General features: G+C 47.8%; 2 protein-coding genes across 7 annotated transcripts in view; one reads left to right on the forward strand and one right to left on the reverse strand.

The window, feature by feature from the left end:
• The window catches only part of FLVCR2 (feline leukemia virus subgroup C cellular receptor family member 2), a 57,402-nt gene extending 56,600 nt beyond the window's left edge, over nucleotides 1-802 (forward strand). For both annotated transcript variants that reach the window (XM_006778800.2, XM_015558056.1), the window contains one exon: nucleotides 87-802. In XM_006778800.2, coding sequence (XP_006778863.1) covers nucleotides 87-182 — 96 coding nt within the window. In that variant the 3' untranslated portion in view covers nucleotides 183-802. The remainder of the gene's footprint in view (nucleotides 1-86) is intronic.
• Nucleotides 803-4,475: 3,673 nt separating this feature from the next.
• On the reverse strand, nucleotides 4,476-13,570 carry LOC102765586 (chromosome unknown open reading frame, human C14orf1). Of its 5 annotated transcripts, none has more exons than XM_006778803.2 (5): nucleotides 13,018-13,133; nucleotides 10,807-10,970; nucleotides 7,864-7,954; nucleotides 5,346-5,464; nucleotides 4,476-5,228 (listed from the first exon to the last, which is right to left on the reverse strand). In XM_006778803.2, the coding sequence occupies exons 2-5, from the start codon at nucleotides 10,937-10,939 to the stop codon at nucleotides 5,149-5,151; spliced, it is 423 nt and encodes a 140-aa protein (XP_006778866.1). In that variant the 5' UTR covers nucleotides 10,940-10,970; nucleotides 13,018-13,133; the 3' UTR covers nucleotides 4,476-5,148. The 5 variants fall into 5 exon arrangements, with proteins under 5 accessions (XP_006778866.1, XP_015413562.1, XP_015413561.1 ...); XM_015558075.1 differs by lacking the exons at nucleotides 4,476-5,228; nucleotides 5,346-5,464 and adding exons at nucleotides 5,472-6,038; nucleotides 12,258-12,377 and having other exon boundaries at nucleotides 13,018-13,570; XM_015558074.1 differs by lacking the exons at nucleotides 4,476-5,228; nucleotides 5,346-5,464 and adding exons at nucleotides 5,472-6,038; nucleotides 12,258-12,382 and having other exon boundaries at nucleotides 13,018-13,570.
• Between the last annotated feature and the right edge of the window lie 6 nt (nucleotides 13,571-13,576).

Here is a 13,576-nt window from a genome sequence, read left to right on the forward strand (position 1 = left end):
AGAGTTCCTGCCAGGCAGTGGCTCCCGCCAGGGGGGAGCCCTGTGTGGCTTCACCCCAAGGCCTGCCTGCTTGTTTTGCCTTGTAGAAACTCCAGGAGGAGGAGGAAAAGGTGGAGAATGTGGAGAAAGCAGACAATGTCACCAGCAAAGCACCCACCACTTTGTCTGAGGAGCATCTCTGAGACAAGAAGGGGTTTGCAACTCAGGGAACACGGATACCCCCACCTCTTCCGTCAACATAGCTCACTGCCAGCGCCAGGGTCTTCACAGGGGCAGCTTGTGGAGGGAACCAGCTGGAATATTTGTGGCTTGGACGGCAGTGCCTAGCTTCTGGAACCTACTCAAGAGCCTGCACGGTCTAGTTGGGGGAAATCGCACCTTTCACCAAATGCAGATTCGATTCCCGCCCCTCCCCTTGTAGGTTCTGGGACCTGGTGTTGGGAGAGGCTGGTGAGTCGTGGAGTCAGTCCTGGCTTTGTGCCTTGCCTTCCCTCTTCACCTCCATCCCTCATGGAGAAAGCCTGCAAAACTGTCATGGAAAGAAAGCTTATTCAGATATTAACTTTTTCTAGTGTCTCAAGACCCTTAGAAGCCCAGTTCTAAGGAGCGGCAGCTGCGCTGGATGAGGGTCATTCTGGGGTCATTGGACTGACCGCCAACATTCTGTGGGAGAGAAAGTACCATCGGAACAAACCCGCGGGTCCTCTGGGCCTCTGTTCTCCTGGCCTAAAGTTGGGGGCTGTCTCCAAACCCTCTTTCTTAAGAGCTGATCAAACCAAACATCAATAAAACTTGAGAAAGACTTTGTTGTAGCCTTGAAGGAGAAACTGATTTGGGAAAGGTAGCCACCCGGGCGGGGTGGGTGAGGGTGCTGGGGGCTACCTGCTGGGTGTGTTTGTGCAGGCCCGTATTTGGGAACTCAGGGAGCTCTAATAGGGAACAGGGACGTTTTTATTCTACAAAATCAGCCCTTGCCCAGAGATTCTGTGTGTCGTTGTCACCTCTGACACCTTCATATGGACGCTGCCTAGAAGAACTAGGTGTTTGTTTTCTCTGGAGAGAGGGGAGACCAGCCACTGTCCTGCAACCTTTACTGAAATTGAACCTCGATCCCTTCCATGCTGAGAAATCGAAAGCTGCTTCTGAGATGAGAGGGAATGTGGCCTTTGACATGGGAACCAGATCTGCTTGAATGAAGCGTATCCCCCTTGGGTGGGGACAGTATTTGCACACCCACCCACTTCTAGCACTAACCTTTTATCAGACATTCCGGATCTTAGGGGAGTCCCTTTCAGCCAGCCCAAGCTGACCCCCTCTCCTGGTGAACCTGCTATCTGGCTATACTCATAGGCTTGGGTGGGCAGCATCTGCTGAAAAGAAGACATTTTGGTAATTTCTCCTGTACACTGAGCAGCTGCAGGCAGGACCACTGTGCTGGTTTGCTGTGGCTACTGCCCTGGACACAGCATGCCAGAGCAGCCTGTGCTGGCAACAGAGCTGGGTGCTGGGGCCACTGCCAGAGAGGCTGGGGTGTGTGTGTACGGACACTGGATGTAATAAAAGAAGTTCACACTGCAGGTGAGGGGACTGAGTGAGGGTGGAGAGAATGCCTTACATTGTTTTTTTTAAAGAGATATGTTTTCATTAATTTTTTAGAGAAACATCAATGTGAGAAATATCAATTGTTTGCCCCCCATATGTGCCCCGACCAGGGATCGAACCCCCAAAACCTAAGTATGGGCCCTGACTGGAATTGAACCTGCCACCTTTTGGCATATGGGTTGACACTCCAACCAACTGAGCAACCCGGCCAGCGCAGTATGCCTTACTTTTTGACAGGGAGAAAGGTGTTTACTCATCATTCCTTCAAAATGTGTTAACAAAAGGTTTACCAAATCCGTTGCTTTGTTTTGAAACATAATTTGCGTTTTTCTATTTGTAAACCAGATGTTGTAAAGCAATAAAAGATTTTCCAAGTGGTCTGCCTTGTCACTTGATGGGGCAGAGGGGGGTTTCTGGCAGTCAGTCCCTCTGAGGTTATTGCACATTTCTGAGTGCTGGAGGATGTGGTGGGCGTGGGGGCTAGGGGAGCAGCTCCTGGGGCCTCCCCGAGAAGTGGTTCTCTTTTTACTGAGGTGTTACCATCCCAGTGGGATATACATATATATATATAAATCAAAATAATTGATTTTTTACAGAGAGGAAGGGAGAGGGATAGAGCGTTAGAAACATCGATGAGAGAGAAACCTCGATCAGCTGCCTCCTGCACACCTCCCTCTGGGGATGTGCCCGCAACCCAGGTACATGCCTTTGACCGGACTTGAACCTGGGACCCTTCAGTCCCCAGGCCGACGCTCTATCCACGGAGCTAAACCGGTTAGGGCACCAGTGGGTTACTTTTTAAAGACGAGGCTGTAAAGGTTACTGTCGGCCTTTGTGGGAGACGGCAACTCAACGTCCAACACATGACCCTGACTGCTGTCTGTACTGCGTACCCATGAAGGCTCACCCAGTGTGAGTGCTGATGGGAGAGCCACTGTTGTTTTTGGCTCTGCCTCAAAGGGTGGCTGGTGTTTGTCTTACAGTCACCCCAGCTGGGCTCCAGCGAGCTCTAGCCAGAGGCCACAGTTCCGGCATCTGCAGTTGTGATTTTCCTTCTGAACTGTCCTACTGACTGCCTCTCCTCCCTTCCCAGCGGTGCTCACCTTGTCTGTTACTTGGGTGTGCTGCGATCAGTTTTTCGTACATGTCTTACCTAGAGAGTCACACTGCCTGTGGCATTCTGGCACCATCTCTGTTAGCAATTCTACTTTAGATCATGTAGGAAGGAGCTAAATTGGGGCTATTAAAGAAACCTAATAGTCATAGTGTCTGCTAAATACATCATCTCTTCCCTTTTTTTAAAAAAAATATTTTTATTGATTTCAGAGAGGAAGTGAGGAGATAGAAACATCAATAATGAGAATCATTGATTGGCTGCCTCCTGTATACCCCAGCCCACAACCTGGGCATGTGCCCTGATTGGGAATCGATCCGTGACTTCCTGGTTCATAGGTGGACACTCAACTACTGAGTCAGGGCAGCTGGGTTGTTCTTTTCTTATAAAAGATTTGTTCAGCCAATAAAATTTGTAGCTGTTGATTTGTAAGATTAATAATAATCTATAAAGTTTTATTGAGAATGACTAGCTATGCTTAGTATTGAATTGATTAAAGAAATACAAACAGCTGCAACCATTTTTTTTTGGCACCATAAAGGAAGCCAAACTGAGGATGAAGCCAACACAGGTAGGCAGAGCCAAAAGAATCACAGAGAAATGGAGCTGAGTCCTGATCAAACTTCCTGAAGTTTATAATCCCCTTCACTTTACAGTTTTGTTAGCCAATGTTATCTTTGTTGTTTAAGGTAGATTTTGTTCCTTAATTGATAGAGAATTTCCAATGCATTAAGTGTCAACTTCAAGCTTCCTGTCACCCCAAGTCTCTTGCCTCCCTTCCTTTCTGACCTTTTTTTTGTTGTTAATCCTCACCCGAGGATATTTTTCCACTGATTCCCCCCTGTTCCCTTTTTTAAGAGAGAGTGGAAGGGAAGGGAAGAGACCAGAGAGAAACATCGTTATGAGAGACAAGTCTTTTGGTTGCCTCCCGCATACACCCCAACTGGGGCCGGGGATCAAATCTGCAACCAAGGTACATGCCCTTGACTGGAATCGAACCCATGATGCTCTAACCACTGAATAACTGGGTAGGGCTGTAATATATCTTAAGACACATGATACCTGGACATTCAAGTCTCAACTAAAAATCTTACCTCCTACTTCCTGGTGATGTAAGTTATGCACATCCCTCCCCTTCTTGATTACAATATCTACTTTCTAGAATTCTGATCACTGTCTGAAGCTGTTCTTTCACTTGTTGGGTTTTTTGTTGTCTGTTTCCTTGGCTACAATGTGAGGACCACCACGGGAGTGGAGTCATTGCCCAGGTCATTCATTTCTCTTTCCCAAGTATCTTGCGTGGAGTAAGTGTTGAATAAATACTTGTTGACATAATGAATGGGCCTTGAGTCTACATGCTGTGGGAGGGCCCAGTCAATGTGGAGCCCTCGGGGTTGTTTGGAGGACGCCGTCCGCTCCATTGCGTTATCTCTGGGCCCCAGTGTTCTCCCTTCGTCATCACGCAGCTGTTTCTTCTATGCTGCCTGGTCCTGTGCTTTCTCAAGAACCTGTTTCTTCCTTTAGAAGAAAACAAGAAAGGGTCCCGATTGTTCCGTTGTGAACTCAGAATCTTGAAGGTGGGGCAGGAGGGGAGGAAGACCTGACTTCGAGGAGCTGGAGGTAGCCCGGTGTGCCTGGGCGTTGAGCTGTCCTACTCACTCAGGGTACTTGATGAGTAGAAAGTGTGATTCTCTCTGGGAGGGCCCAGAGCAGGGCAGGGGTGGCCTTGGCTTACGGGAGATCAAAGTACAAGGACTGATCGGAGCAGAGGGTTTTTCTGTTTATTACAAAATTCATTACACAAATACAGCTGACCAGAAGGTCTAAAAACAGCCCAGACTCTTCCAACCGTCACCCATCCGTTGACACAAGGACATAGGCCAGGCTCACTCACAGGGGAGCCCTTCTTAGGAGAACTGCCTGTCCCGCAGATGGTTTGGAGTCTTGGGTCCAGCAGCAGAGAGGAGCCCAGCGTGCGTGGACAACCCCTTGAAGCAGCCCTTGGTGGCAGCTGCTCTGGGCGAGGCAGCAGCTTTAAGTTTCACAGTCCACTTGTTCCCACCACATAAGTCAAATCAAGGGATGGAAATACAATGAACAAAGCAGGAGGCTGGAAAAGCGGTCCTCAGAGAGGCTGCGAGTGGCAAGGGCACGGCGGGCCTCTGAGGTGCTGGAGATGTTTGGATCTGGATGGAAGTACAGAGGAGTCACTTTTAAATGATGTGTTACATGTTCATACATGTTATATACTTTTCTGTATGCATGTTATAGCTTTAAAAAGTTTAAATGTAATAAAAGCAAACAAAATGTAAAAGGCTAGGAGTGGATAAGGGGGCTGGTGATGGAGCAGAAGAGAAGAAATTATAGCGCAGAGAGGACGACGGAAGACCGCAAAGGTGGAAGACGAAGTCTCGGAGGTGGTACTGTTGGCCTCAGTTTCTCTTCTTCTGTCTGGATACTGGTTCTGCTTCTAGGTACCGGAGCCCGACGAGCATACCCAGGATTGAGAAGCCTTAAATACAGAGAGAACATTAGTGGCGGACATAAGCACAGTGCTCTCTCAGACCCCTTGTATGTCTGCGGGGGCTGGGACAGGTCCTGTGGGAAGTTAGGCTGGTTGCATGCTTACTTGCCACCATCAGGGGTGCCAAGACGCCGATGGTGGGAGCCGCGGTCCCGTACACAAACAGCTCAGAGAGGAAGTGCCCCAGGGCGAGGAGGAAGGTCCAGAGCGTGATGTGGTAGAGCCTAGGAAGGTACAGACAGAAATAGGAACTGAGGGACTGCTTGTTCCGAGCGTAGGAAAAGTGGTGACCAGGCCCGCTGCACACAAACACCCAGGAAGTGACTACGGCTGAAGGCAAAGGAGACCTGGTCCTGAGAAAGGCCTGGCCTGCTTGCTCCCATTCTCTACGAGGGAAAACGGAAGGTTTTAACTGCTAATCAGAGAGAACGGTCCAGGCATCCAGAGTGGATCTCCAAGTCCTAGCAAGGTGGTAAGCCAGCTACAGCAAAGCAGGGTCTGCATCCTAGCAATCCCAGGAGGGGAGGCAATTTTGGGTCAGCCATGCTTCTGTATTCCACTTACTCAAACGGGTTTGACTCTGTCATCCCAGCTCCCCTGGCCTGTGTTTGGCCAGGGGCTGTGCTCATAACGGTGGAAGCCACAGAACGAGGGGCCTGAATGGGGGATGAGCAGCAAGGACCTCGGGGGGCTTGTAGGTGCCCTTCTAATGTGGGCGGGTTATTTTGTCTCCGCTTGGGAAAACGGTCAGATGGAGGACCCGGTGACCACGTCGTGGGAAGAGAACTTGTTCCGCAGCTTTGGCCAAAAGGTGGGGGAGAGGTAGGTTACAGGATGATCCACCATCTGCATTGCTGATATCTTTTTTAACTGTGAAATTTTCAAAATTATGAAAGCTCTAAGCATACAAAAAACTATAGATAAGATACTGTAGTCCCTAATCAACCAGTACCCTGCTCCATCAACTGAGCATTTTGACATTTTTTTTGCCTCAGATACTTTTTTTTTAAAGAAATGAAATATTAGTTATCAGTTAAAAAGCATCCTATGTCTCCTTTTCCCATCTGATCCCATTCTCCTGCCTCCTCTCTCCCCAGAAGGAACCAATATTTTAAATGTGATGTTTATCCTCCCTGTGCAGGTCTGAATACATTTAGTAAATATGTACATATAGGAGTGGACTTTGAGTTTCCAGGGAGGGAGGGAGGAGAATCAGAGTGCCCATCAGAAGCACACAGACAGAGTCCCAGGCGCACAAAAGGCTGGAAGCTCAGACCGGCACCTGCAGCTGTCCTGACTGGGAGCGGGGGAATGGAGGGGTAAAGAGGTGAAGAGAAGTCTGAGTTGCTTATGCTCATTCCCAAAGCACAGCAAACAAAAGGCGTTACCCCTTATACCTATCAGCAATTCTTCATCATGGGAAAGGTCTTTTAAAATGATTACTCAACCTTCCCCCCTCCCAATCACCCGAGAGGTAGAACGGAAATACTAGTCTCGTTTTATACGTGAAGAGAGTGAGATGCAGAGAAGGTACATAATGAACTCGCTGCTACAGAGCTAGTTACTAATAGAACTGAGACAAGAGCTCATCTTCTTGTTTTCATTCTTCAGGCCCCAGGCTGTTTCCACTAAACTACACTGTTTCCAAAAATACACGTGAATCTAGAACGAGTAAACCACAGTTTCAAGTTAAAAAAAAAAAATTAAAAAATTAAGTTGTTGAGATCGCAGGGCTAAGAGCCCTGCTTCAAATCCCACTTGTGTCAGTCTTCCTCAGATTAAATTAGTTGGGTGTCTAATATGTAGATCTGCAAAATCAGGAATGAAAATCACTACCTCCCCCGCTGCTAGGAGACTTAGTCAAGGTCACCTAGACGAAAGCTCCAGGCAAAATACGGTAAATACCGTTCCTCCTCTCTTCCCCAGAGGCTGAGGGTCTGGATCAGAGAGAAAAAGATTTTAGTGTCAAGTTGGTGTTTGGGTGCCTCACCCACTGACCTGAGCAAACTTTTCCACCCTGATGTGGTGATGACTGTTGGTGGGAACAGGGCTCGAGCCCCCTCCAGTGGCCAGCACTTGCTACAGCACTCTAGACAAGAGGCTAGGATTGCCTGCAACTATTCCACACTAGCTTATTTGAGTAGCCTCAAAAGGCAGAACACGGAGGAGACCTGGTTCTCTTCCACCCTCCTCCTCTGCAAAAGCATACGGCAGTTTGCTTGTGGGTTCCTTTTCCCGTGGACTGTGAGTTCTGTGCATTCGTGCTTAAGGAGGCATGTGAGAATAAGGTATGTGTGGGTGGCTGCTCTAAAAAGAGCACACTACTTTAGTAGAAGCAAGGCTGATTCTTCAGGAAAGAAGCAGGGGCTTTGATGCAGGCCACTGGATCATGGTACGGCCAATCTGCTGTCAGCTCAAAAGAATTTTCAAACCTTAAAGACCTGTTAGGCCTTTTATGTTTTCTAGGCCTGGAAGGAACGGAACCTATGAACCTTTTATCATCATCCACATTCTAGGCGAATGTATAGAAATGAACAGGTCTCCAAGGGGAGGACCACAGTGGATATGTGTAGCACCTGAGTTCGAACAAAAGGATGCTAAAGCTCTTCCTTCCCTTACATACGTCTTGTTGCGGATGTCGATGGCACAGAGGCAACGGATCACTGATGAGAGCAGCGTCCAGATCCCAAAGGTCCGAGCTTGCAGGCCGTTCACTGTGTAGCAGAAAAAAGCAAGAGTGTTGAGAAGAAGAAGGTTAGGAGGCCTTCTAAACTCTTCCTACCTCCCTGGCAGTTCATGGGCGGCAGGGAGCTGAGCTGAGCCCCCTTTGGCTGGGCAGAGTGGAGGTGCTGGTGCCGTGCCTGGCGCTAGAAGGAATGGAAGGGATTCCAGAATGAGAACTGCTCAGCTCCTCCTCCAATAGCTATGGCTGGGCAGGGACTTCCAAGAGTGGAGATCCAACAAAAAGCCCACTTGGGCAAATAACCCCTGGATGGAGTAGTTTATACCTCTGCCCTAGAAGCCAGTGTTGGTGAAGCCCAGTGAGTCTGAACAGGACAGGTTTGAGGGGATGCTGCAGAGTGGTCTGGCAATACAAGATGCCTGGGAGGTCAGCAGACTTTTAAGGCTGGTGTAGGAGAGAACTCAGAAATAATGGCGCTTACATAGATGGCTACATCTGGTTTTTCAGAGACCTAAGTCCCTAGGTCTTCTCTGAATCCAGATCTGTATTATTTGAACAAAGCCCAAACCAGGCTGGATTCCTGGACACATGATAGGGGGACAAAGCACTGTTTCTCTAGTGTTTGCCAAGGCCACCCTGCTCTTGGTGGCTTCCTTCTGACACTGTTGTATTAAATATCTTATCCTGAAAGTATGGATCATATTCCGCCACAACAGTGGTTCTGGACCCTGGATATTTCTTAGAATCAACTGAAAAAGTTTTATGCAATTACCAAGACCTGGGTACCAGACCAAAGAAATCATACTCTCTGGAGGTGGGCCTTGGGCAAAGTGGTTTCTCAAACCCCCTCCCTCGGTGACTGTAAGGCACAGCCATTGATCTAAGGCATTAGTGGTTAGAATGCCAAAACAGGGACATCAGAGATACTTCTTTGCTGTTCTGTTAAGCAAGAGAAATGTCAAAGGACAAGACTGAAAAACTGAAGGGTCTATTCATGTTTACTTGGGCTTTTAGGATTTTCCAGCCTTTGGAAAACCAGACAGTGATACCAATTTCACAACCCCGAAGACCTTTGGATGTAAGCAGTAAGGTGAACAAAATGCCATATGCCAACCAAATACCTGGCCGTTAGCCCCAGTGAGCACGGTCTTTATAAACACCTTGGCAGCTTTGCTGATGAAAAGACTGAGGAAGTAGTGAGCTACGAAAGGGAACTATTTCACCAACCTTAACCAGATGAGGCATCAGGTGAAATTCTACCACAGTACAAGACAGTCCCCAGATCATGAGGAGGCAGTCTTCACTTCTGGGCTGGAGACAGACAGATGGACACACGCATGTGCAGATGTGTGCGTGTGCGCACGCACACATACCTACACACACACACACACACACACACACACACACACACACTCTTGCTCAGCTCTATGCCCTTCAGCAAGTCACATGACCCCTGGGCTTCTCTGCCTCAACTTAAATTCAAAGGGCTAGAGCAGATAACTGCTGAAAATCCTGTGAATCTACACAGGATGCCTCAACCATCCGAAGGCAGCATTTGAGGGTGAAAAAGGTGAATTGTCTTGCTCCCTTTTCCAGGTTCTTTACTCCCAGTATATTTGAGCTTTGTTCAAAAATGAGCCTTAGCCTACTTAGGTTCATTTTATACCCAGATGTTGCAGAACAATGAGCTAGGTCAGGCCTGAATCTGGGTTAGCTATAAATGTGACACAGAATTGTCAGCTGCTGTGAAACCGTGCCGCGGCTCCAACTATCCCACACATCAGTGCAAGGAAGGGCAAGCTGCAATGTGAAAACACTCTCAGCAAAGAGGCTCAGGAAACTGGGCCTTCTGCAGTTTCAGTTTGGAGACAAACCTGGGTGGTCGTGAGCTGTCTTCTCAGGGACTATGTCACAGTTTGGGAAAACCTTGGATTGGTAACTATCTGCAACATGGAATGTAACCATGTGTGTTCCATGATGTGATTTTTGAAGACAGCTGAGATAACATGAAAAACTTCTTTATGGCTTTCTAGTGGGGCATCACAGAGTCACCAAGTAATTCTATTTCCTTCCTTGCCCCTTGCATGCTCCCTACCAGGGATTGAGCCTGCAACCTGGGCATGTGCCCTGACTGGGAATGGAAACAGCCATCCTTTGGTACATGGGACGATGCCCAGCCAACTGAGCCACACTGACCAGTGTGCCCGTGTAACGCTTTCTTACAGATTGACTAGGGCCGTGTAAAATGAATGAAAAGGTATTCAGGGAAGCTTTGAGGGGGAAAATGGGCCAAGTGCTATCCATAAAGTTTATTACTCTAGTGCAGCGGTTCTCAACCTATGGGTCGCCAACCTGTGGGTCGGGACCCCTTTGGGGGTCGAACGACCCTTTCACAGAGGTCACCTAAGACCATTGGAAAACACATATATAATTACATATTGTTTTTGTGACTAATCACTATGCTTTAATTATGTTCCATTTGTAACAATGAAAATACATCCTGCATATCAGATATTTACATGACGATTCATAACAGTAGCAAAATTCCAGTTATGAAGTAGCAACAAAAATAATTTTATGGTTGGGGGTCACCACAACATGAGGAACTGTATTAAAGGGTCGCGGCATTAGGAAGGTTGAGAACCACTGCTCTAGTGGTTACCAAAGGCTACTAGTATATAGGCAGCAGCAGAATCACCTACGTAGTTATTAAAAAATAGATTCTGGACTCCACCCAGGGGGTGAAAGTTTCAGGGAAGAGGTTTGGAGAGGGAAATGGCATCTGCACGTTGTTTGTTTGTAGATCTCCTAGTAAGTTATTCTGATGTGCAGCCTAGTCTGGGAACCACAATGTACAAAAGATGCAGTTCTTTGACTTCTTACCCAGGTCTGGCTTGCCGGTGTAGAGCTTTTCATAGAGAAAGGTGTGGTCCCGGAAGCTCTGAAGCGTGTTCCCCATGGCTATGATGGACACCATCACCAACCAGCTTCGTAATATATTCAGGAAACGGCTCATGGTCCCCTCAAATCGGAGAGGGCTTCTTGCCCTGGAAACAAAGGCAAAGGATGTGAGACAACAGATGGTTCCTCTTCTATAACCATGAGCTCTCTCACCCCTGGGTCCCACTCATGAGGGCTGTACTAAGCTTGTTTGGCCATTTATTGATCGCTTCATAAATTCCTCTGCAAGCCCCCTAAGCTCACCCTCCCCAGTTACCTTAATACACTACTCTTACCTGCATGGAATTAGCACACTGCCTTTGAATATTTCCTCTAAACCAAAGTGTGCTGACCTTTACCCAGAGTGAAAAAGGCTAAATAATGCAGTAGGCAGAAATGACAAACCCAGTGGAAAAATTGGAGATTCAGAAAGAGGGAGAAGAGGGGGTATACAAATATTACTATAGTAACCAAGTGGATTTATGCATAAGCTTACAGAAATTGGTCTCAATATTTAGTCATAGTAACAGTGGTGAATCAACAGTATACTTTCCAATAAATGGCACAGTAGTTATCTTTGACTTGAGTAATTTCTTTAAAATATTACCCTACATCAGAACACTTTTCTCTTGGCTCAATCAGCCCTCTTATATCTTTACTTGTAGACTGGTTTTTCATGTCATTCTTTCGCAAGGCAAGTGGCTAAAAGGTAATTATAAATCTAACAGACACCTGCCTGGCTATTGATGACAGATCCTCCCAAGCGCATAGAAGCCTTACACATTTCAGCGGAACCAATAGTGAGGGCAGTATTTACATCCTCAGGTTTTCTCTAATCTGGTTCTGAGGTATACCATAAACAAGAAGAACAATCTAAAGGTTAAAAATAAACTGCGGTGACTTGAGAACTAGTAAGAAATTATATGAAGAAGGAGATAGCAATGTCGGCATTGGGTTGTAGGAGAAATTACAGTAGCTAACAGTTACTAGGCACTTGTCTGTGCCATGCACTGTGACACGCACTTAACATATATTGTAGACATTATTAATATTTCCATTTTACAGATGAGGGTTGGCACAGAGAGGGTAAGTGATTTGCTTGAGGTTTTACAGCTAATATATGGCCAAGCTGAGATACGAAGCATGGTCTGTTGGACTCTACGTTGCAATACTGCCTCACTGTTTGAGAATATTTTGACGAAGTTTCCATTTTGGAGGGAGACAAGCATACCATACCCACTTTTGTCTTGAAGTTGTATAGAAAATAACATTAGATTATGTACTTTTTTAAAAAAAGCTTAGATTAACCTTTGCTGAGCATTGATTTCAATGAGCTTGACTTAAATAAAACCCATGTAGATAAAGAATTTAATAATGGAATTATTTCTTCCCACCTTCATTATGGTTTTTTGGCCCACGGTTTATCTGCTGTCAGGTTAACTTCTTGGGCTTGAAGTGGTGACAAACTATCAGGCTTCCTTTGTCACTCTGGCAGTAAAAGTTTCAGTATGGTCCTACACTACCCAGATGAAACAGATATTACAGTCAGCCAAGGCTCAAGACAGTGTGAAGCACCAAGAAACAAAAAAAGAACTAGAGAGGAGGAAGGGTGAATGGAGGAATCCCTCAGGGAAAGGTGGATCACACAGTGGGCTTTGTCCACGTCTAGAGAGCATAGGGCTCTGCGGACATCACAAGCAGTTACAGCCAGGGCCAAGATCTCCCCACCCCCACCCTCCTCCCTATTTTCTTGCCCTCCCTCAGTAGGAGGCTCTTCCAAGGGTCCGAAAAGCTGCACGGATGGCCCCCTCTTTTTGACATGACTTATGCCTTTCATTTCACAGAGGCTCGTAGAAATCCCAACAGGTAGCTGGTGAGGGCTGAGCCTGAGCATTCTTCTGAGCTGCTCTCCCACTCCCTCGACCTATTTTCCTAAAGCTTGAGGGCCTAGAGTATCCAACAAACACGATTCTCAGCTTTTGCCCAGGCAGGTGTGGTGTTAAAACCTGAGCCAGGAGAGAGGCGTTCCTATCCTGGCCCTACCATTAAGTAGCTGTGTGACCCTGGGCAAAAATCATTTACACTTTACAGCCTAGGTTTCCTCACCTGCGAATTAGAGATTTAAAAAAATACAATCTCAAGGAATATTCTCACCTGGCGACGGAACCCCAGCCAGCAGCAGCCGCTGCAGCAGCAAAGATGCAACCCCCAAAACAGCTCCAGCCTGGAGTCCACCCGAATCATTTGTCCCCACCTCCGCCCTCACCCGGCTCCAGGATTGGGCCATTTCTGTCAATCTTCGCTCTGATTGGCTGTCTCGGTTCTGCTCAAGCAGGAGATGGGGCGTGAGCCCCTTTACTGCCAATCAGCGGTAGCCACTGCCCAAGTGTCCGCAGGGGTCCGCCGCCCGCTCGCCCGCACAGTGAACCCGCCTGTGGAGCGTGGCGGAAGGACTCCGGTCTCGGATTCAACCCGTTAGGGGCGGGGGAGAAAAAGTGGGGAAAAGAAGTCGAGATTCTTCTGCTGAGCGTGGTCTCCGAGCCCGCGCTGCGCGGGGGTGACGACATTCGTCGGCGCCTGAAGCCGAGCGTTGTGGGCGCCGGGTGGCGGGCGCCTGCGCAGTGGCCCCGAGCGGGCGGTTGCTGGTTGGTTGTTGTAGTAACCGGGGAAGCAGCCGTCCGCGGCCGCCGAGAGCCGGGCTGGGGAAGGAGGA

Source organism: Myotis davidii, unplaced genomic scaffold (assembly GCF_000327345.1).
Source record: "Myotis davidii unplaced genomic scaffold, ASM32734v1 scaffold309, whole genome shotgun sequence".
Lineage (NCBI taxonomy): Eukaryota > Metazoa > Chordata > Mammalia > Chiroptera > Vespertilionidae > Myotis > Myotis davidii.

Excerpts from the sequence above, each read along its gene's own strand:
- LOC102765586 (XM_015558073.1), bottom strand. The coding sequence starts at position 10,939 with ATGAGCCGTTTCCTGAATATATTACGAAGCTGGTTGGTGATGGTGTCC. Across the intron at positions 7,955-10,806 it reads CACCGGCAAGCCAGACCTGG|TGAACGGCCTGCAAGCTCGG; the intron begins GTAAGAAGTCAA and ends TCTGCTACACAG. Across the intron at positions 6,039-7,863 it reads ATCGACATCCGCAACAAGAC|CTGCGGAACAAGTTCTCTTC; the intron begins GTATGTAAGGGA and ends TTTTGGCCAAAG.